This window comes from Jaculus jaculus, chromosome 8 (genome assembly GCF_020740685.1).
Source record: "Jaculus jaculus isolate mJacJac1 chromosome 8, mJacJac1.mat.Y.cur, whole genome shotgun sequence".
NCBI lineage: Eukaryota > Metazoa > Chordata > Mammalia > Rodentia > Dipodidae > Jaculus > Jaculus jaculus.
The window spans coordinates 481,041-502,508 of NC_059109.1; the positions used below are offsets into that span (position 1 = coordinate 481,041).

At 50.2% G+C, this 21,468-nt stretch overlaps 2 protein-coding genes across 11 annotated transcripts; both read left to right on the forward strand.

Moving 5' to 3' along the window:
* The first annotated feature begins 1 nt into the window (after position 1).
* Positions 2-16,744, forward strand: Cchcr1 (coiled-coil alpha-helical rod protein 1). 9 transcript variants are annotated; one of them, XM_045156579.1, is made up of 18 exons: positions 74-131; positions 1,083-1,215; positions 1,293-1,488; positions 4,213-4,516; positions 7,750-7,913; positions 8,009-8,144; positions 8,297-8,407; positions 8,623-8,772; positions 9,123-9,233; positions 9,914-10,020; positions 13,303-13,415; positions 13,591-13,636; positions 13,765-13,913; positions 14,007-14,195; positions 14,278-14,379; positions 15,737-15,930; positions 16,001-16,175; positions 16,309-16,744. In XM_045156579.1, exons 2-18 carry the CDS (start codon positions 1,200-1,202, stop codon positions 16,419-16,421), a joined length of 2,376 nt encoding a protein of 791 aa, XP_045012514.1. In that variant the 5' UTR covers positions 74-131; positions 1,083-1,199; the 3' UTR covers positions 16,422-16,744. The 9 variants fall into 9 exon arrangements, with proteins under 9 accessions (XP_045012517.1, XP_045012514.1, XP_045012515.1 ...); XM_045156580.1 differs by having other exon boundaries at positions 1,149-1,215; XM_045156581.1 differs by lacking the exon at positions 74-131 and adding an exon at positions 234-370 and having other exon boundaries at positions 1,149-1,215.
* Positions 16,745-18,602: 1,858 nt separating this feature from the next.
* Positions 18,603-20,495, forward strand: Psors1c2 (psoriasis susceptibility 1 candidate 2). 2 transcript variants are annotated; one of them, XM_004671890.2, is made up of 3 exons: positions 18,603-18,860; positions 19,105-19,222; positions 19,800-20,495. In XM_004671890.2, exons 2-3 carry the CDS (start codon positions 19,168-19,170, stop codon positions 20,144-20,146), a joined length of 402 nt encoding a protein of 133 aa, XP_004671947.2. In that variant the 5' UTR covers positions 18,603-18,860; positions 19,105-19,167; the 3' UTR covers positions 20,147-20,495. The 2 variants fall into 2 exon arrangements, with proteins under 2 accessions (XP_004671947.2, XP_045013416.1); XM_045157481.1 differs by having other exon boundaries at positions 18,604-18,860; positions 19,071-19,222.
* Positions 20,496-21,468: the final 973 nt, after the last annotated feature.

Genomic DNA, 21,468 nt, shown 5'->3' on the forward strand with positions numbered 1-21,468 from the left:
ACGGAGGAGAAATGAGATTTTTTAGAGTAGCCCTCCAACCTGCCCGCCTTGCGCATGCGCCTTAGGGGGCGGAGCCTGGTTGAGGACGTGTGGGGGCGTGGCCAAAGAGCGGAGCCAGGGTCGCGCGCTGGGTGAGGGGCGTTCCGGGAGAGTCGGTTGGGGGTGGGAAGGGTCCTGAGGGTGTTGGGGTGGGTGGAGGAGGTCCGTAGGGGAAGAGGAGTGCAGGAATCGGGTCAGGGAACGGATGAAGTGGTCAAAACAACCTTAACACAGAGGGAGGGTCCCCAGGGGGCAGAGCCAGGGGTGTCTGTGGGGAGTAGATAGGGCTAGCTGTTAGCGGAGGTGAGGATGCCCACGAAGACAAAAGCCGGTTAGGACGCGGGAAGGGAAGGGGGTAGAAATCTTAGGTGTGGGTGAGAAGTAGACGGGCTCGGGAGGGAGGGAAGAGGTCAGGGCTTAAGGAGCGCACTGTGCCCTGTGGGACTCTTGAGAGAGGAGGGTATCCACAATGGAAGCTGAGAGCGCAGCGCGGTAGAGAGAAACTGAGGCACGAGGCGGAGAGGATCAGATGAGATGGCAGGGAGTTGTCCGGATTCTTAGGGCTCTCAGGGAGACACTTGCCTCCCGTGCAGCCACATTCTTCTGGGACCAAGCCTTGGCCCAGTGCTTTAATAGGGAGTGAGCCAAGAGCCATGGCTTGGTGGAGCCTAGATGGGCTTCCCCAAGGCCCTGTTGCAACATGGAGAGAACTCGGGAGACTGAGCTCCTTGTATCGTATGCCTCCTTTCCCATCTCCAGCCCCGAGCCACAGGGTTCGTAGAAATTTGAGGAGGAAGGTAAAGGCACCCCTCCCCCCCCATTCGCTGCTAGAACCTATAAGTAGGAGCAGTTGGCCACCAGCGTCCCCTGGGCCTGTCTCAGTTAATTCTCTCCCTGTCATCACTGTCTAGTTCTATCAGGAGCCAGGTGGGATCAAGCAAGTGGTTTGGGGTTTATCTCCTGCCTCTTGGGGAAATAGGTAAAGGAGCTGAGAGTTGGGTGGACCTGTCTGTAATTTAAGGATTATGACTTTGTTATTGTAGGGCCTTTCTCTTTGGAAGGTGGCCTGAAAATTGAACTGGAGTGTCCTTGTTTCTCCTATTGTCCAGGGGAGCATAAATGGCTGGAGACAGAATCTAGAGCCTTCAAATTTTATAGAGATGTTGCCACCTTCAGGTCAGTAGGCCAGTCAAGGGGACTGATGATGGTCCCTCTTTGAGAAACTGACCTTCATTATGCTTGTGATTCCACAGGTTTCACTGGTTTGATTCCCCCCTCTCACTTCCAAGCCCGGCCCCTCCCAACTGTGCCAAGAATGGCCCCAACCTGGGCTTCAGACATCCACCTGGTCCCACCCACAGCAAATCAAGATGTCTTAGAAAGGCCTCGAGTGACCATGTGGAGACAGAATGTTTCTGGAGATGCACAGGGACCAGGAATGCAAAGCAGGTAGGGATCCCTCATGGCTGTTTTCTCAGACTGGCTAGTGACTTCACTAACCAGGTTCCTCACCGTTTTGTACCCCTTCGTTTCATAGCATGGCATTCGTTCATGAGCAGTTATCGGTACCTACAATGCATAAACAAAAAAATGCGCCAGGCCTAGGGATGGGGATAACAAAAGGGAGATCCTGAAAATAATAATAATAATAATTATTATTTTTTATTAATTATTGTTTTTTGGTTTTTAAGGTAGGGTCCCACTCTAGCCCAGGCTGACCTGGAATGCACTATATAGTTTCAGGATGGCCTCGAACTCACAGTGATCCTTCTACATCTGCCTCCTGAGTGCTGGGATTAGAGGAGTGCACTACCATGCCCGGCCTGATGTTTTGTTTTGTTTTTTTCCGAGGTAGGGTCTCACTCTAGCCCAGGCTGACCTGGAATTCACTATGGAGTCTCAGGGTGGCCTCGAACTCATGGCGATCCTCCTACCTCTGCCTCCCGAGTGCTGGGATTAGAGGCGTGTGCCACCACACCAGGCGACTGAAAATTCTTTAAATTCTCAACTAATAAAGAGTTTAACTACCCAAGGAGGAAATAGGTTTGCCAGTGCTATCATAAAGCTCTGTATTAAGCAAGAAGTTCACATTAAACGTATAGACCCGTACAGTGATGTGCTGGTTCATTCTGATGGAGTCGCTGCAAAGGGTCTTTACAGAAACATGCCACCAAAGCTGGCCATGCTGTGAATGTGTTTTCTTGAGAGTTGTTGTTTTTGTTGCTTTATGTGTGTCTTTCCCTGAATATACTACAGTGTCATTCTGCTGCTCTCCAAGAAAGGAGCATCCTGAAGAAGGGGGTTGGGTGGAGAGACTAGACCTGTGTCCGGGACAGAAATTCTATTTCTGGTTTAGCTGTCAGCTAGGGAACTTGTAACAAGTCATTTAATTTCCCTAGCCTACAAATTGCTGAAAAGAAAAAGAAAAGAAAAGAAAAAGCCAAGAGTGGTGGTGTACACTTTTAATCCCAGTATTCTGGAGGATTGCTATGAGTTCAAGGCCAGTTTGGGACTACAGAGTGAGTGCCAGGTCAGGCTGTGCTAAAGTGAGGCACTGCCTGGGGGTTGGGGGAGAGAATCCTATGGGTCTCAATGAGGGAGCTATCTTAGGAGCCTTGTAACATACTAAGTAGAGACTTTCATGACTCCAGTAGGCTGTTCTGCAAAGGTTGTGAATATGTCATTTATTGAAGTGTCCTCAGATTCCTTGTATGGTGTACCAAACACTCCATAAAAGCCTCTGTCTATGACCTGAGTGTGGTGGTGCACATCTGCAATCCTAGTGTTTGGGAGGTTGAGGCAGTAGCATTAGGAGTTCATGGCTAGTCTTTTTCAAAGAAATGAAAACAGGGTCTGGAGAGATGGCTCAGCATTTAAAGGTACGTACTTGAAAAGCATGCTGGCCTGGCTTCAATTTCCCAGTACCCACGAAAAGCCAGATGCACAAAGAGGTGCATGCATCTAGAGCTCATTTCCAGTAGCAGGAAGCCCTGGTACATCATCATCATCATCATTATTATTATTATTATTTTTGTTTTCGAGGTAGGGTTTCACTCTAGCCCAGGCTAACCTGGAATTTACTATGTAGTCTCAAGGTGGCCTTGAACTCATGGCTATCTTCTTACCTCTGCCTCCTGAGTGCTGGGATTAAAGGCGTGTGCTACCACGCCTAGCTCATATTCATTTTCCCCCCTCTCTTCTTTTAAATAAATAAAATAAAACCTAAAATGAAACAAAACAAAAAGAGAGTCTGTAGCTAGCACTTGGCCTTGCTATGTTGATACCAGAAGTTCATGTCCTGTAATTCCTGTCCTTCTCTTGCTCTTTCTTCCCCTTAAATTATAGTTCACAAGTTCTTGGATGTTCTTCAGTGTTTTTTTTTGGGGGGGGGTTAGTTTCAAGGTAGGTTCTCACTTCAGCTCAGGCTGACCTGGAATTCACTATGTAGTCTCAGGGTGGCCTCGAACTCGCAGTAATCCTCCTACCTCTGCCTCCCCAGTGCTGGGATTAAACGTGTGTGCCACCACACCTGGCTGTTCTTCCAATCTTTACTCTCAGAATATGTGGGCAGCATTCCGGAGGCTGAGGTAGGAGGATCACTGTGGGTTCAAGGCCAGCGTGGGGCTATAGTGTGAGTGCCACCTCAGTTTGGGCTAGAGTGAGACGCTGCCTTGAAAACAAAACAAAACAAAACAAAACAAAATATATGGTCTCTTGATGTGCATATTCGATGTTTAATGTATTTGCTTATGTATAGATATCTGGAGAGATGGATCATGTTTGCTGGTCTCATTAGCCGTAGGTCCTCTGAGCCCAGACAGTGAACCTAGGAGGTTTAGCAGGGACCTGATGAATGATATATGAATGTGGAGACCTTTCTGCCTCAGCTCTATCCCCTGCTTCCCAACATAAAAGCAGGGGTACTCTTTTATTTTTTATTCTTTTGGTTTTTCCAAAGTAGGGTCTTGCTCTAGCCCAGGCTGACTTGGAATTCACTATGTAGTCTTAGGTTGGCCTCGGACTCATGGTAATCCTCCTACCTTTGCCTCTCAAGTGCTGCGATTAAAGGTGTGCGCTACCATGCCTGACTCTTTTACCTGTCTCCATGAATGTTCTTAGCCACTCTCCCAGCAGCACGTGAGACACATCTCACCTGTGCCCTTGTCTTTGAAGGTTCTTGGAACTGGGGGACTCTCATGCCCTGAGCCAGCAGGCTGAGCTGATCTCTCGGCAGTTGCAAGATCTGCGGCGGCTGGAAGACGAGGCCCGGGTCCTGCGGGAGACCTCACTGCAGCAGAAGATGAAGCTGGACGCCCAGGCCATGGAGCTGGAGGCTCTTACACTGGCAGAGAAGGCTGGCCGGGCGGAGGCTGAGGGCCTGCGTGCTGCCTTGGCTGGGGCTGAATTGGTCCGGAAAAACCTGGAAGAGGGGAACAAAAGGGAGCTGGAGGAGTTTCAGAGGCTGCACCAGGAGCAGGTGAACATGGGGTATGGCTGGGTAGGAGCTTCCCAGCAAATTGCAGGACTTTTTTGCCATCACTGATACAGGAGCTAGGGACTCCATGACCAAATTGCCAGTCAGTACTGATGTAGACTGGGGCTGAGGAGAGACCACCTCAGCCAGCTGAGATGTCAGAAAGGAAACCATAAAGGTACCAGTAGAAGACAGGACACACTGCTGGTGTAGGGAAGCCTTTCCTGCCTGTGAGTCATCACAAGAGAAGTTTCTCTGCAGATGTACTGTACCATCACTCAACAAGCTTTGTAGTTTGTCTACAGTTTGGTGACCTGTGACCCTATAAACCATGTTAAAAAATCTGCCCCAGGACTGGAGAGATTGCTTAGTGGTTAAGGTACTTGCCTGAGAAGCCTAAGCACCTAGGTTCAATTTCCCAGTAGCCATGTAAGCTAGATGCACAGAATGGCATATGCATCTGGAGTTCATTTGCAGTGGCTAGAGGCCCTGGCAATACCGTTCTCTCTCTACCTCTTTCTCTCAAATAAATAAGTGAATAAAATAATGTTTAAAAGAATCTAGACAGTGATTGGAATTTTTTTTTTTTTTTTTTTCGAGGTAGGGTCTCACTCTGGTCCAGGCTGACCTGGAATTAACTCTGTCATCTCAGGGTGGCCTTGAACTCATGGCAATCCTCCTACCTCTGCCTCCCGAGTGCTGGGATTAAAGGCGTGCGCCACCACGCCCGGCTTGGAATTTTTTTTTTTTTTGAGGTAGGGTCTTGCCTAGGCTGACCTATGTAATTTCAGGGTGACCTCAAACTCACAGCAACCCTCCTGCTACTGTCTCCTGAGTGTTGGGATTAAAGGCATATTCCACCACCCCTGGCTTGTATTTTTTTATTATTATTACGTTTTTAGGGTAAGTGTAGCCTAGGCTGACTGGAATTCACTATGTAGTCTCAGACTGGCCTCCAACTCACAGTGATCCTCTTATCTCTGCCTCCCATGTGCTAGGATTAAAGGTGTGTGCCATCACGCCTGGCCTTTAATTTTTTTTTTTAGTGAGGGGTTTGAACCTATCACATGCAAGACAAGTTTCTACCATTGAGCTATATTCCCAGTCCTTAGATAGTAAGTCATTGTGGATGAGGCTAGCTGTTGATTGTTAAAAAAGGTTATAAAACTGCTCCCCCCAAATCATTGAAAGCTTTTTTTTTTTTTTTTTTTGTTTTTTGAGATAGGGTTTCACTTTAGCCCAGGCTGATCTGGAATTTACTATGGAGTCTCAGGGTGGCCTCGAATTCACAGAGATCCTCCTACCTCTGCCTCTCGAGTGCTGGGATTAAAGGCGTGCACCACCACACCCGGCTTTGTTTTTTGAGGTAGGGTATCACTCTAGCTCAGGCTGACTTGGAATTCACTATGTAGTCTCAGGGTGGCTTTGAACTCATGGTGGTCCTACCTCTGCCTCCTTAGTGCTGAGACTAAAGGCGTGTGCCACCACACCTGGCTAAACTTTTGTTTTTTTGCGGCAGGGTCTCATTTTATTTATTTATTTATTATTTGAGAGAGAGAAAGAGGCAGGTAGATAAAGAGAGAGCTAATAGGCATGCCAGGATCTCAAGCCACTGCAAATAAACTATCCCAGACACATGTGCCACCATGTGCATGTGGCTTTTAATCCCAGCACTTGGGAGGCAGAAGTAGGAGGATCACCATGAGTTCGAGGCCACCCTGGGAGACTACATAGTGAATTCCAGGTCAACCTGGGCTAGAGTGAGACCTTACCTCGAAAAACCAAACAACAACAAAAGAACAGTTATTTGCCAGCTGGGGAGAGAATGAGCATGTCAGGGCCACTCCCCACTGTAAATGAAACTCTGCATTTGTCTTTATGTGGGTACTGGGAAATTGAACCCAGGCCATTAGGCTTTGCCAGCAAGTGCTTTAGCTGCTGAGCCATCTCTACAGCCCAAGTTTTGGGCTTTATATGAAAAATTCACTGTGGTGTGGAGAAAAGGCTGGGGCGAGGTAGATTAAGCAGTAGGGCAGAGCAGATGGCTTGGAGGACACAGTGATTTCTGTGCAAGCATGAGGGCCTGAGTTTGAATCCCTAGGACCCATGTAAAATGTCATCATGGTGGTACATCCCTGTGTTCCCAGTACTGAGGAGGTGGAGACAGGAGGCTTCTTGGAGCTTGCGCACGCCTTTAATCCCAGCTCTCAGGAGGCAGAGGTAGGAGGATCGCCGTAAGTTTGAGGCCACCCTGAGATAACATAGTGAATTCCAGGTCAGCCTGAGCTAGAGTGAGACTCTACCTTGAAAAACCGAAAAAAAAAAAAATATATATATATATATATATATATATGTACATATATGTATATATGTATATATGTATATGTAAAACCAATAGGGTCCTCTTAAGAAAAGGATGAAAAAGCATGGTGACCTTCATCCACCTCACTCGTCCATCTCACAGCTCTTAAGTCACTCTGGTGTCCATGGCACTGCTTGAGAGGTAGTGAGAGGGGACATGCCCACAGTATGTTTTCCACATAGGGAAGAAGGATGACAGGTCCTTGTTCAGAAAGCTGCAGTGATAGCCAGGCATGGTGGCACACGCTGTTAATCCCAGAACTCGGAAGGCAGAGGTAGGAGGATCACCATGAGTTCAAGGCCACCCTGAGACTACATAGTGAATTCCAGGTCAGCCTGAGCTGGTATGAGACCCTACCTTGGAAAATGAAACAAAAATAAAAAATGAAAAGAAAGCTGCAGTGATAGGCCAGAGCAGCGTGGTGGGGGGAATGGAGGCTTTCATGACAAGGGCCTGTCATCTGCACTCTAGAGCAGGTGACTTGTGCCTGGAACAAGGGAGCCGGGGACAGACACAGGAGAGACCTTGAAGAAGTGGGCTGGTCTGTCACAGGCAGGGGAAGATACCTGGGCTTGGTTCTGAGTGTCATGGATAAGCCACTGGTTAGAAGATGGATGCCATTACCTAGCCAAGAGGCAAGGTTGTCAGGTTGTTGTCATGGAGAGACAGAGAAGTGACAAGATCTGATAGGAAGCAGGTCCTTGTTGCTTGAGAGCAACTGGGGAGAACAAGGTGCCCAAGACTGTCTTGGTTTGCATTATGGTGAGTGACCTGCGGGGTGGCTCTTTGAGGTCACAAGACAGTGGGAGTGGAGGGCTAAAGCCCTAAAGTGGGGTGAACTGGTCCTTGCTGAAGCCCACTCTCTTCCCTACAGCTGTTGTCCTTGACCCAGGCTCACCAGGGGGCTCTTTCCAGTTTGATCAGCAAGGCCGAGGGCTTGGAGAAGTCTCTGAGTAGTTTGGAAATGAGGAGAGCAGGGGAAGCCAAGGAGCTGGCTCTGGCCCAGAAGGAGGGCGAGCTGCTGCGGAGACAGCTGAGGTCAGTGGGTAGGGCTGAACAGGGCCTGGCAGTCAGTGGTATGGGTGCCTCTAGGCCGTCCCACTGAGGGCTTTTCCATTCTGTCTTAACCCCAGTAAGACCCAAGAAGAGTTGGAAGCTCAGGTGACCTTGGTGGAGAATCTGAGGAACTATGTGGGGGAACAAGTCCCTCCTGAGGCCCACAGCCAGGCATGGGAACCGGAGCGGCGGGAGCTTCTGGACACTGTGCAGGTTGGAGAAGGTGGAGGGGTTCCTTGTGGAGGGCCAAGAAAGATTAGGCCAGGGGGTGGTACAGTCCCCGGGAAGGGAGGCCCAGCTGTCACAGGGCCCAGACTTGCCGCAGGCTCAAAGACCCTTAATGATGGAGCCGTCTTTTGTGTCAGCACTTGCAGGAGGACCGGGATGGCCTGCAGGCCACTGTAGAGCTGCTGGAGGTGCGTGTGCAGAGCCTCACACACATGCTTACCCTGCAGGAGGAGGAGCTGATCAGGAAGGTAGGGCTCTTCTTGGGTAGCCCTCACCCTCTGGACTGAACCTCTGCCACCAGGCTTCCTCCCTGTGGATGGCAGGAGTCAGTGTGCTGCCAAGATCTTTGTTCCCCTAACTCTTTGCCGTGGCCTATGTTGCTCCGGCAGGATGGAAAAAGCAAAGAGGGTACCTCCTTCCTGCTTCCTCGGGAGCCACCTGTCCCTCCTTTTCCCACACTCAGGCCCAATCTTCAGACGCTCTGGAGCCCGAGCTTGCTAAGAAGTGTCAGTCCCTGCTGGGCTGTTGGCGGGAGAAGGTGTTCGTGCTCATGGTGCAGCTCAAGTCCCAGCAGCTGGAGCACAGGGGCTCCACGGAGCAGCTGAAGGGCCAGGTCAGGGCTCTGTCCTCACCGAGCCTAAGTGCTTCAGTGCAGATGCACAGATAAGCAAGGACACAGACGGGTAATGCCGGACACTTACATGTACTAGTCAGAAAACTTACACCTGGTGACACACACACAGGATGGTCAGGGACAGCCTCTCTGAGAGGTGACATCATCGGCCTTGGCATGGTCCCAGGGAGGCTCGGGAGAGTTGCTCAGCGTGGGTCCATGGAATGTGCTCCTAAAAGGTGAAGTGGACTCAGACTGCACCCTCAGGAGCCCAGGCTGCTTGTCTGCCTCTGTGTCCCCCACAGCCTTCTCCTCTAGACTTCCCCCGCCTAGCTCCCACTCCTTCCCAGGTAGCAGAACTCCAGGAGCGACTGACAGCCCAGAGCCAGGAGCTGGCCATCCTGCAGCGAGCCTTGCAGGACAAAGCCGCGGAGGTGGAGGTGGAGCGGATGGGTGCTAAGGTCTGAGACTGGAAGACTGGGGGGGGGGGGTGTGAAGCCTCTGGCCAGATACCAGGGAGGAACACCAGTTTTTTTTTTTTTTTTTTAATAATTTATTTGAGAGAGAATGAGGCAGATAGAGAGAAAGCAAGAATGGGCACACCAGGGCCTCTAGCCACTGCAAACGAACTCCAGATGCATGAGCCCCCTTGTGCATCTGGTTGACATGGGTCCTGGGGAATTGAACTGGGGTCCTTAGACTTTTCAGGCAAACGCCTTAATCGCTAAGCCATTTCCCCAGCACTAGTTTAGTTTGTTTACTTATTTATTTATTTATTTATTTATTTTTTCCCCAGAGGTAGGGTCTCGCTCCAGCCCAGGCTGACCTGGAATCTAGAATTCACTCTGTAGTCTCATGGTATTCTCTAACTCATGGCAATCCTCCTATCTTGGCCTCCCAGGTGCTGGGATTAAAGATGTGTGCTACCACACCCAGCAACCACTTTTTTTTTTTTTTTTTTTTTTTTTTAAACTGCATCCTTGAGCCTGGCGTGATGGTGCAGGCTTTAGTCCCGGCACTCGGGAGGCAGAGGTAGGAGAGGATTGCCTTGAGTTTGAGGCCACCCTGAGACTACATAGTGAATTCCTGGTCAGCCTGGGCTAGAGTGAGACCCTACCTCAGAAAACTGCATCCTTGCCAGGCTCTGCGGATGGAGCTGAACCGTACTCAGGAGGCCAAGCGAAGGCAACAGGAGCTGACAGCCTCTACTGAGGAGCAGCTGGAGCGCCTGGCCAGTGCCGTGAGCAGGTATCTGCAGGAGCATGCTGTGTCCCCTGCTTCCTGGCCACCAAGAGCCTCAGGAAAGGTGTGGTTGGAGGGGAATGAGAGCATGGGATTCACTTAGGCCTCAGAAAGCTTTTGTTTGATTTCTCCCTCAACGTCCCACCATCACTTGCCATGCACTCTTACTGTGCAGCTGGCCTGGAGCGAGGGCTCTCCGCCTCCTGAATTCAGTAGCAGCTGCAGCTGCGAAGAAGAGCTGGGAGGCACCCCACCTTCAGAACTACCCGGCAGACATGATCGTGGTCTCTGCCTTCCTATCGCCTCCCTCCTCTCCCTCCCTCTCTTCATGATTTGTTTAGTTGGAAAAAAAAGTTTACTTTTTCTTTTTGGTTTTTTGAGGTAGGGTTTCATTGTAGCTCAGGCTGTCCTGGAATTCACTATGTATTCTCAGAGAGGCCTCAAACTCATTGCGATCCTCTTACCTCTGCCTCCCTAGTGCTGGGATTAAAAGTATGCGCCACCACGCCTGGCTCTTTTTTTTTTTTAATTGTTTGAGAGAGAGGGAAGGGGGTACAGATAGAGAATGGGTGCACCAGGGTCTCCAGCCACTGCAAACGAACTCCAGACACATGCGGCACTTGTACATTTGGCTTATGTGGGTCCTGGGAAATTGAACCTAGGTCCTTTGGCTTTGCAGGCAAGTGCCTAACCACTAAGACATCTCTCCAGCCCTGCTGTATTAATTTAATGGTAGTCCCTACTTGCTTATTAGATACTGTCTAAATGTATGCCAAGACTATGGTGTAGCTCAGTGGTAGAGCATTTGTCTAGCATAAACGGTTTCAGTCCCCTGCACCAGTGAAACATTTCAAGCCTGTGGGAGGAACCACTCACTGTCCAGACCCAACACAGGATGTGTATCTCCTGCCCCTAGAATAGAAAGGTGTGCCAGGGCGGGGTTTTACTTTGCTACCAGGGAGGTCCCAGGAATTTTTGCTGATGATTTATCACCAAAAAGTCACTTGGCTGTTGTTGCCAGGTGTGTTAGTGAGTCTCAAGATGACCTGAAGACTTTATCAGAAAGTGGTTTAATAAGAGCCATGCTGGGTGTTGGCTGCACCTTCTCCAGTGATTTCTAAAGAAAGTGATCTGTGCTGCTAGCTTGTCCTGAAGAGGTGTCACCCTGCTTCTAGGTACTGCCCAGTCCCTCTGTGCAGGCCTTTTACTTCTCCATTTTCTGAGCTAATGTGGGTTTTGCTTTGGCACAGCTGTTGATAAGCACCTGGTGCTGTCCTTAAATCTGTGCTCTGGGTTCCAGTGCCAGAAGGTAACTTTGGTCTCATGCATACTAGTGATCAAAAAACAGGTTGTGGGCCTGGAGAGATGGCTTACTGGTTGAGGTGCTTGTCTATGAAGCCTAAGAACTTACGTTGAATTCCCCACTACCCATGTAAGCCAAATACACAAGGTGGCACATGCATCTGGAGTTTGTTTGCAGTGGGTGGAGGCCCTGGTGAGCCCATTCTCTCTATCTGCCTCTTTTTCTCTCTCTCAAATAAATAAATAAAAATTTAAAAAGGCAGGGGGCTGGTGAAATGGCTTAGCAGTTAAGGGATTTGCCTGTGAAGTCTAAGGACCCCAGTTCAATTCCCTAGGACCCACGTAACCAGATGCACAAGGGGGCGCATGTGTCTGGAGTTCGTTTGTACTGGCTAAAAGCCCTGGCACACCCAATTCTCTCTTTTTCTCTATCTGCCCCCCCCCAATTAAAAAAAAAAAAAAAAGCTGGGCCGGGTGTGGTGGTGCACGCCTTTAATCAAGTGCTGGGGCACTCAGGAGGCAGAGGTAGGAGGATTGCCATGAGTTTGAAGCCACCCTTGAGACTACATAGTGAATTCCAGGAGAGCCTGAGCTAGCATGAAACCCTACCTCAAAAAACAAAAACAAAAACAGAAAAAGCTGGGCATGGTGGTGCATGCCTTTAATCCCAGCACAAGGGGAGGCAGAGGTAGGAGGATAGCTGTGTTCTGTTTTGCTTGTTTGAACTGGATTTTTTTTTTTTTAGGGTCTCATACTATCCCTGGCTGGCAAAAATTTAAAAAAAAAAATATATATATATATATGTGTGTGTATGTGGATATATATATATATAGAATGTAATTATATAAATATAAATAATAAATATAATATATATAATAAATATAAGTAAATAATAATTTATTTACTTGAGAGAGAGAGAATAGGCACACACCAGGGACTGTAGCCACTGCAGCTGAACTCCAGATGCATGTGCCACCTTGTGCATCTGGGTTTTATATGGATACTGGGAAATTGAACCTACATCCTTAAGCTTTGTGTCTTAACCACTGAGCTTTCTCTCTAGATCCCCACAATTAAAAAATATATATATTTATATATTTGAGAGAAAGAGGCAGATAGAGGATGGGTGTGCCAGGTCCTCCAGCCACTGGAAACAAACTCCAGATGCATGTGCCACCTTGTGCATCTGGCTTACGTGGGTAGTGGGGAATCAAACCTGGGTCCTTATGTTTTTTCAGGCAAATGCCTTAACCACTAAGCCATCTCTCCAGCCCCCAGTTTTTTGTTTTTTTTTTTTCGAGGTAGGGTCTCTCTCTAGTTCAGGCTGACCTGGAATTTACTCTGTAGTCTCAGGGTGGCCTTGAACTCACGGCAGTTGTCCTACCTCTGTCTCCCAAGTAACCCCCCTTTTTTGTGTTTGCTTTTTTGTTTTTTTTCTAGGTAGGGTCTCACTCTAGCCCAGGCTGACTTGGAATTCATTATGTAGTCTCAGGGTGGCCTTGAATTCCCAGTGATCCTTCTCCTACCTCTGCCTCCTAAGTGCTGGTATTAAAGGTGTGCATCACCATACTTGGCTTTGAATTTCTTAAAATATTTTTATTTATTTATTTGAGACACAGAGAGAGTATAGGCACACCAGGGCCCCTTGCTACTGCAAATGAAATCCAGCTGCAGATGCCACTTTTTGCATTTGGCTTTATGTGGGTACCAGAGAATTGAACCCAGGCATCAGGCTTTGCCTGTAAGCACCTTTAACCATTGAGCTATCACGGCAGCCTGCCTCTTCTTTAATTCTTCTTTGAGAAGCTTGAGTATGACTTACACACAGGCAGCTCCAGCACTAGGCTTTCTGCCAGGGTCCTGACCTCTTCCCTGCTTCCTGCACTGTGTAGCAATGCAGGGTAGGTGGTGTCCTCCGTACCAGGCCCTGAAAGTCCTTTAGAGATGGGGAGGGGAGGGTTCATGACCTCACCTGCCTTCCTCCAGCTCTGAGATCAGCTTCCAGAACACAGTGACCAAGTTGGACCGGGCTGTAGCCCGGCTTCCCAGCCTCAGCAACCGACTCAGCTATGCTGTCCGCCAGGTCCACACCATCCAGGGTAGGTAGAGCAGTCGTAGGTACCTCCCGCCCTTCTCTTCCTAGCCCTGGTCTCTGACTTCATGTTCATCCTCCTTTCTCTTGCTAACCAGTCCTTGCATCACTTTACTCTTTACATCTGTGTCCCCTTTTGTCCTCATGTGCTCATCTCTGTTTTTCTGTTTCTTCACTCCCAGGCCTGATGGCTCGAAAACTGGCTGTCGCTCAGCTGCGGCTGGAGAGGTAAAGTTCAGGCACTTGAGGGGCAGGCATGAGTGCCTGTGTTGGCTGCTGGGACCCAAAACAGAACCAGTGGGAGGTCAGGGGTCCAGCAGCTGAGTGAATTACCTGGATCCTTTTCTCTGTCCCAGCTGTCCGCTACTTCCAGCCCCACCCCCGTTGGACTTGGACCTGAACCTTGAGTTGCAACAGCTGCGGGAAGAGCGGAACCGCCTGGATGCAGAGCTACAGCTAAGCGCCCACCTTATCCAACAGGAGGTGGGCCGGGCCCGAGAGCAAGGTATGCTTGGGGGCCGAAGAGGAGGAGGGAAGAGCTGGGGTCTGGAGCGTGGTGCTGGGAGAGTCCTGAGCGAGCACTGTGTCCTCCTCCCAGGGGAGGCAGAGAGGAGGCAGCTGAGTGAGGTTGCCCAGCAGCTGGAGCAGGAGCTGCAGTGTGCCCAGGAATCCCTGGTCAGTGTGGGCCAGCAGCTGGAGGCAGCTCGCCGGGGCCAGCAGGAGAGCACTGAGGAGGCAGCCAGTCTCCGGAAGGAGCTGACCCAGCAGCAGGAGATCTACGGGCAAGGTGCGGGCACCATGGGGGCTGGGGGCACCGCTCTGCCTGCGAGGGGCTCCTCCTGACACTGAGCATTGCACCTTCACTCCAGCCCTGCAAGAGAAGGTGGCGGAGGTGGAGACTCGGCTGCGGGAACAGCTCTCAGACACGGAGAGGAGGCTGAACGAGGCTAAGAGGGAGCAGGCCAAGGCTGGTGAGAGGTGCCCAGGTGGAGGTGGGCCTTGAGACAAGGTTATTATTCCCATCCAGCCCCAAGCTTGTTTTAAAGCTTTTTATTGACACATGCACACGATGAAGTAATGGAGGAATGGCACAGATGAGTCTCGAGATGCTTGGTGAACACACTGTATCAGCTCCGGCTGCTGCAGAGGCCACCAGTGCCCTCAACACTAACCATTGCTCCCACCAGAAACTTAGAGACCTGGAGGAGTCAGAGTTATGTGATTCATACTCAGCTCCTCCAGCAGGTGTCAGTCATTACCTTTACTCTGATGTTGGCAGCATTTACACATGCAGGTATTTTGTGATTGCTCAGCCGCGTGTTCCACAAATAGGAAATTCTCCTACCTAATCACAATATCATTATCACACTTTAAGAACATGCCCTAGCCAGGCATGGTGGCACATACCTGTAATCCCAGCTTGTGGGAGGAAGAAACAGAAGGAACAAAAGTTCGGGGCTAGCTGGGCTTCATAGCGAGATTCAGTCTCCAAAGCACAAAAGCTCAGGAGCACTAGCTGCATGGGATCTGGTTTCTAGCCTGTTGAGGTCTTCCTCAGCTGGCTCGATGGAGGAAGAGGAGAGCACGTGGGGCTCAGGATCCTGTAGCATTGCCTCATCCCTCCCACTGTCTGAAAGAGATCCTGAGGGATGGAGAGGTGGCTTAGAGGTTAAGGTGCTTGCCTGCAAAGCCTAGAGATGCAAGTTCAGCTCCCCAGAACCCACATAAGATAGATGCACATGGTGACACATGTGCACAATGTTGCACATGTCCACAAGATGGCTTGCAGTGGCTAGAGGCCATGGCATGTTAATTCTCTCACTCATTCTCATAAAGTAATGAAATTTAAAAAAAAAAAAAAAGAGGGCTGAAGAGATGGCTTAGTGGTTAAGGCACTTGCCTGCAAAGCCAAGAGACCTTGGTTTGATTCTCCAGGACCCACAAACCAGATATGCAAGCATTTGGAATTCGTTTGTAGTGGCTGGAGGCCCCAGTGCACCCATTTTTTTCTCTTCTGCCTCGTTCTTTCTCTAAAATAAATAAATAAATAAATAAAAATTTTTTAAAAGTGAGAGCCAGGTGTGGTGGCGCACACCTTGAATCCCAGCACTTGGGAGGCAGAGGTAGGAGGATCGTTGTGAGTTTGAGGCCACCCCAGACTACAGAATGAGATCTAGGTTAGCCTGAGCTACAGTGAGACCCTACCTGGAAAAAAAAAAAAAGGAGAGACCCTGAGAGTCCAGAGCTGGAGACCCAGTGTCGTTTCTTCAAGGGGCCTGGCTGCTCCAGCTGACACCCTGCTGAGCACACTTCTCCGCTTCTCCATAGTGGTTTCCCTGCGCCAGATCCAGCGCAAGGCCACCCGGGAGAAGGAGCGGAACCAGGAGCTTAGGCGACTGCAGGAGGAGGCCAGAAAGGAGGAAGGGCAGCGGCTGACCCTACGCCTGCAGGAGTTGGAGAAGGACAAGAACCTCCTGCTGGTAGGGGCAGCAGGAAGCAGCCCTCCCCTCCCAGGTGGACTGGTTAGTAGGCTAAAATGTGGAGGTGGGGGAGGATCTGGGGCTAGGTGGCATTTAACCCTCTCCTTCCCAGGCCACCTTGCAGCAGGAGGGTCTCCTCTCCCATTACAAGCAGCAGCGACTGCTGGCAGTTCTTCCCTCCCCCCTGGATGAGGAGAAGTCTGTGGAGTCAGGCCCCAGGCCTCCAGGATCCTCAATCCCTATATCTCCTCCAGCAGCTGCTCGGTCCACTAGGGGTTCCATAAAAGGTAATGATACCTCAGAGGCCCTCACCCTCTTACATGCCTACCATAGACCCTAGAGCCTTCTCCCTCAGGCCCTCCCATCTGGCACTGGCCCCACCCCTACCCACAGCCTACCCTTTGGTGTCTTGTGTCCTAGCGTCCCTGTCTGTCCTGCTTGACAATCTGCAGGGCCTCAGTGAGGCCATTTCCAAAGAGGAAGCTGTTTGTCAAGGAGACAATCAAAACACTCCTGCATTAGCCTGCACCTGAGCAGCTGGGAACTGGAGGGGAAGCCAGCCTGGGTCGGATCCCAGGAAGGTCTGGAAGAGAGCCCATGGGGGAGGGACCAGCCCAACCCTCCTCCCCATCCCAGTTTCCACCAAGTCTGAATTCTGCACTTAATAAATATGAGCACGCTGAGCTGTTGCTTAGGAATATCTGAAGTGTAGCATCCCCCTTCCTGGGGCTGAGATGTGCCGCTGCCAGCTCTGCCTCTGAGTGGCACCTTTTCCAAACCCCTTTTCTGGCTGCTTTGAGAGTGTTTGGGAAGCTCCCAGCTTTCTTTATTCTCACTTAAACGTTTTTTAAATTTATTTTTGTATTTGTATGTGTGTGTTTGTGGTGTGTATGCATATGCATGTTTGTATATGGGTGGACACACACATATGTGTGCATAGGCTAGAGGTCAACATCAAGTACCTTTCACAATCATTCTCCACAGGGTCTTACTGAAACTTGATCTCACCATTTTGGCTAGAAGCCAGCAAGTTCAAGGAATTCTCCATTTCCCTAGGACTGGGGTTATAGGCCCACAACTGACTTATGCAGGGTGCTGGCGATTCAAACTCAAGTACTCATGCTTACACAGTATATACCTTACCCACTGAGCCACCTCCCTTCCCCCCAAATATTTTCATTTGGTGCTGGGTATAGTGTCATAGGCCTTCACTCTCTACACTCAGAAGAAGTAGGAGGATCACTGTGAGTTTGAGGCTAGCCTGGGACTAAGAAGTAAGTTCCAGGTCAGCCTGGGCTAGAGTGAGACCTTGCTCCAAAAATAAAATAAATTGTATGAATGTATTTAATTTGGATGATTGATGCCAGGAACAGGAAGTAAACATTCCCTTTTATTTGTTTTGCTTTTTAAAAAGACTATTTATGAATGTACATGTGTCATGGTGCATGTATGGAGTTCTAAGGACAACATTTGTGTGTTTGTTCTGTCCCTTTACCTTTCTTGAGCCAGTCTTCCTTGTCACTTTGTTTTGGCCGCTTGCTTCTAGGTGGCTCACAAGCTTCCATATTCTCCTGGCTCCACTTCCCATTGCCAGTAAGCACATGATGGTCACAGATGCATGTGCCGCTTTGTACCTGGTGTTGTGTGGGTTCAGGGAGTTGAACTCAGGCCAGTAGGCTTGCAAGCAAGGATCTTTAGCCACTGAGCCATCTCTCCAAGCTTCATTTGTTTAAGAAGAGTCTGGGGGTGGGGGAGGGGAGACCAGGGCTGCAGAGATTGCTTAGTGGTTAAGGCGTTTGCCTGAAAAGTCAAAGGGCCCAGGTTCCATTCCCCAGGACCCATGTAAGCAAGCTGCACATGGTGGTGCATGCAACTGGAGTTCGTTTGCAGTGGCGGAAGGTCCTGGTGTGTCCATTCTCTATCTGCCTCTTTCTCTCTAATAAATAAATAAAAATATTAAAAACACACAAAAAATTCAACATTGTCTCATGGTGGGCTTGGTGAACAAGACCTCTGTGGCTAAGCACCTGCATGCTAATGAAAAACACAGACAAGGACCTCAGGGCTGTGGTCAGGATGGAGAGTGTTGGGGAGGCCGGTACCCCAGAGAGTCTGGATCTTACTCTCAAGTCCACAGAAAGCCTCATGACTGATTCAAGATGATTGGAACCTTTTTTGTTATTTTTCGATGCAGGGTCTCACTCTAGCTGAGGCTAGTCTAAGTGGCCTCCAAGTCACAGCGATCCTCCTACCTCTTCCTCTGCTGGGATTAAAGGTGTGTGCCACCACACCCGGCTGATTGGACCAATTTTTAGGAGATCTTTGGGTGTGGGGAGGAAGAGGAATAGAAGTGGGTTAGAGCCTGTGGGGAGCTGGGTGGGATGGCGGGCTAAATTGGAATACATTGCAAGCAGGCTTTTGGGTAGAGGAGGAATGAGGTTTCATTCACAGAGCAATGGGGAGGGAGTGCCAATTTGGACACTGGAGAGTTGTCAAAGATCTCTCAGAAGTGAAATGGGTATAGAGCTGGGGCCATTCCTGCAGGGCAGGGGCCTGAGCGAGGAAGAGGTCAGGGTTACCCAACAGGCCGCTTCCTCCTGAGTGTTGGATTAATGTAATCAGTCCAGGTGGGGACCTACAGGACATCCTTCTGTCTCCTTCCTCTTCCAGTCACCCCAGGTGGTTCCTGATGGAATTCCTTGGATGTTACTGCTTGGGAGGGCCCCTGAGTACCTATTAAAGGATGTGCTAGAAAACAGCCTGCCTGGATCTGAGAGAGAGGAGGAGCCAGGAAAAGAAGTGGGGATTAGGCTGGGGTGCTGGCTCACCCTGGCATATATGCCCCCCGCCAGCCTGGGCGTCCTGCCTCGCCTCTAATTACTGTGCTTCCCCACGCGAGGCCTGCTCCCATTCTGTGGCTTCCATAGCTAGCAAGGATGAAAGGTGTCCTTCCTTGAGACTGGAGAGGACAGGTGGGTGCTGACGGCTCCAGGGTGTGGATGGAGGAGGTGGGTAAACGGGTGGGGCCACCCAGGGTCTGGGTCTCTGATGAGAAAGAAGAGCTGGCAGCTGGGGACTAAAATGAGAGACGCTACCAGGCTCCATGTTAGCCTTGCAAACGGGTTTGACCAGTTAGGTTCTGATGGGATTCTTTGTGTGGCTGGGCCGGCCCCTCCCCACAGATTGGCCGCCACCTCTGCCTCCTCCCCTATAAAGCCTCTTGGGGCTCCCGGGCACCCAGACTCAGAGCACCCCACTTTTGGGGGCCAGCAGACAGCCATGCTGCTCAACCGGAAGCTGCTGGGGATCCTGGTCCTGTGCCTGTGTGCTGGAGGTAAGCAGGAAAGACACTATCCACGTGGGGTGACTAGACATGGTAGAAATGACTCGGGTCTTACAGAGGTTGACAATCTGAGGAAGCAAAGGAGAGGTGGTAGGCACAGAGTGGTGGTGGTGGGGGTGCTCAGAACTCACTTGGTAGCAGCGTTTGGTCCTCATTGTCTGGTTCAGGTGGAGGAATGTGGCAAGGAAGTGAACATCGCTGGTGGTAGGTGTTAAGGACAGTGAGGCCTTCGTGAAGGTGGAGTCTGTGTGCCGCATGGGACGAAGATCACATTGGGTGCAGATCAGTCAGGGGCAGTGCCAGTGGGTGTCCCAATCAGGGCTGGGTGGAGCATATTTCAGGGGTTCTGGGTATGTATAGTTGGTCATGTGATTAATTGAGATTAGGGGTTGCATGTCACACATGAATGAGATTGTATGAGAAGCATGAGATTGTTTCAGTATCTGGGGAACTTGTGGAGAGCACTTTTGAGGTCCAGTTCGGGGCCAGAGGTTAGGGGTGGATAGAGCTCTAGGTCTGAAGATGGGTGGGTGGGGCAATTTCTCTCACCTTTCCTCTTTCTCTGTAGGCATCTCAGGCACTGGGGACCACCCCTCTCCCCAACTCACGGAAGCTCAAGAGGAGGAGAGCTCTTCAGCATTGCCGCAGGGTCCCCCAATCCCTGGTGACCCCTGGCCAGGGACACCTCCTCTATTTGATGACCCCCCACCTCCAGGTCCCAACCGTCCCTGGAGAGATCTGCCTGAAAGTAGCTTCTGGCCTCCTGAGCCCCCTAGCACTGATCCTCCACGGCCTGATGACCCCTGGCCAGCAGGACCTCAGCCCCCAGAAAACCCTTGGCCACCTGCCCCAGAGGTAGGCCATGACTCTCAGGAGGAGCCCGACCTTGACCCACCAAGGGAAGAATACAGATAGCTTGAAGCTTTTCCAGGGGATTTCAGCAGAGGGCATCCAGTCCCACTTCTACCATCTAATGCCCCTTAGAATCTGTTTCACCCAGGTCTTGAACTCCCTTCCTCATTCCTTCAGAAGGTGTCTCCATTGTTTTCTGCCCCCTCTTGAGATCTGTGTTTAGGCCCAACATTATCCCTCAGCTAGTCTCTGACATTGTAAGTGCACACGCCTACCTCTTCCAGCCTTTGCCTCCCCTCACTGGGGACTTGGATGCTCCCTGCTGCCACCTGGTGGCCCTCAGCTGGGAACCAGCACTTGACAGTGATGGTGTGTCCCCACAAGAAAAAATAAAAGCCACATTTTCTTGGTTCTAAATCTGTGCTCCTTAAAACACACACACACACACAGCACAGAGATTCGAGGTTTTTAAATTATTTATGAGAGAAAGAGGCAGATAAAGAGAACTCCAGATGTATGCATGATTTTGTGCATCTGGCTTAAGTGGTCCTGGGGAATTGAACCTGGGTCCTAAGGCTTTGCAGGCAAGCACATTAACTGCTAAGCCATCTCTCTAGCCCCTAGGTTTTTTGAATATTCTGCCCAAGAACCCTACTAGAACAGAGGTCCACAAGTGACTTGAGTTCTAGTCTTGCCCACAGGTAGAGCCAAAGGCTGTGGCACTCTGCTGGAGGAGGTCTAGAAATGTGACTTTGAGAGTCACAAGGACACAGAGACCCACGTGCCTTCCTTTCTGGGAGCTGGTACTGAAGATGGAGAAAACCAGTTTGTCTTTAACGGCCCTGTTTTGCATCCCTGGGACATGTGGGTGGCATCAAGAGAATCCATTGCCGATGCATGATGCATGCATGCCCCTTCCTGAAACCAGTCTCTCAGGCCTATCGTGGGCCTAGCCAGGGTGCTCTTCTGGGAGCTGCCAAGCACAGGTTGACAGGAGACATAAATCAGTCCTTCCCAGCCTCTTAGGAGATGCGTTTTCTGTTATTTATTTATCTTATTTTATTTATTATTTTGGTTTTCTAAGGTAGGGTCTCACTTAGCCCAGGCTGACCTGGAATTCACTCTGTAGTCTCAAGGTGGCCTTGAACTCATGGCGATCCTCTTACCTCTGCCTTCTGAGGGCTAGGATTAAAGGTGTGCACTACCATGCCCAGCCATTCTCTTATTTACTTATTTGCAAGGAGAGAGAGAAGGAATGGATGCACCATGGCTTCTCACACTGCAAACAAACTCCAGATTCATGTGCCACTTTGTGCATCAGGCTTTACATGGGTATTGGGGAATTGAACCCTGGTCATTGTGGCACCTCTCCAGACCCCCAATTT

Coding starts and splice junctions, on each gene's coding strand:
- Cchcr1 (XM_045156574.1), top strand. CDS start 693: ATGGCTTGGTGGAGCCTAGATGGGCTTCCCCAAGGCCCTGTTGCAACA. Junction 8,773..9,122: donor CGGAGCAGCTGAAGGGCCAG/GTCAGGGCTCTG, acceptor ACTCCTTCCCAG/GTAGCAGAACTCCAGGAGCG. Junction 15,931..16,000: donor CTCCCCTCCCAGGTGGACTG/GTTAGTAGGCTA, acceptor TCTCCTTCCCAG/GCCACCTTGCAGCAGGAGGG.
- Psors1c2 (XM_004671890.2), top strand. CDS start 19,168: ATGCTGCTCAACCGGAAGCTGCTGGGGATCCTGGTCCTGTGCCTGTGT. Junction 19,223..19,799: donor CCTGTGCCTGTGTGCTGGAG/GTAAGCAGGAAA, acceptor CTTTCTCTGTAG/GCATCTCAGGCACTGGGGAC.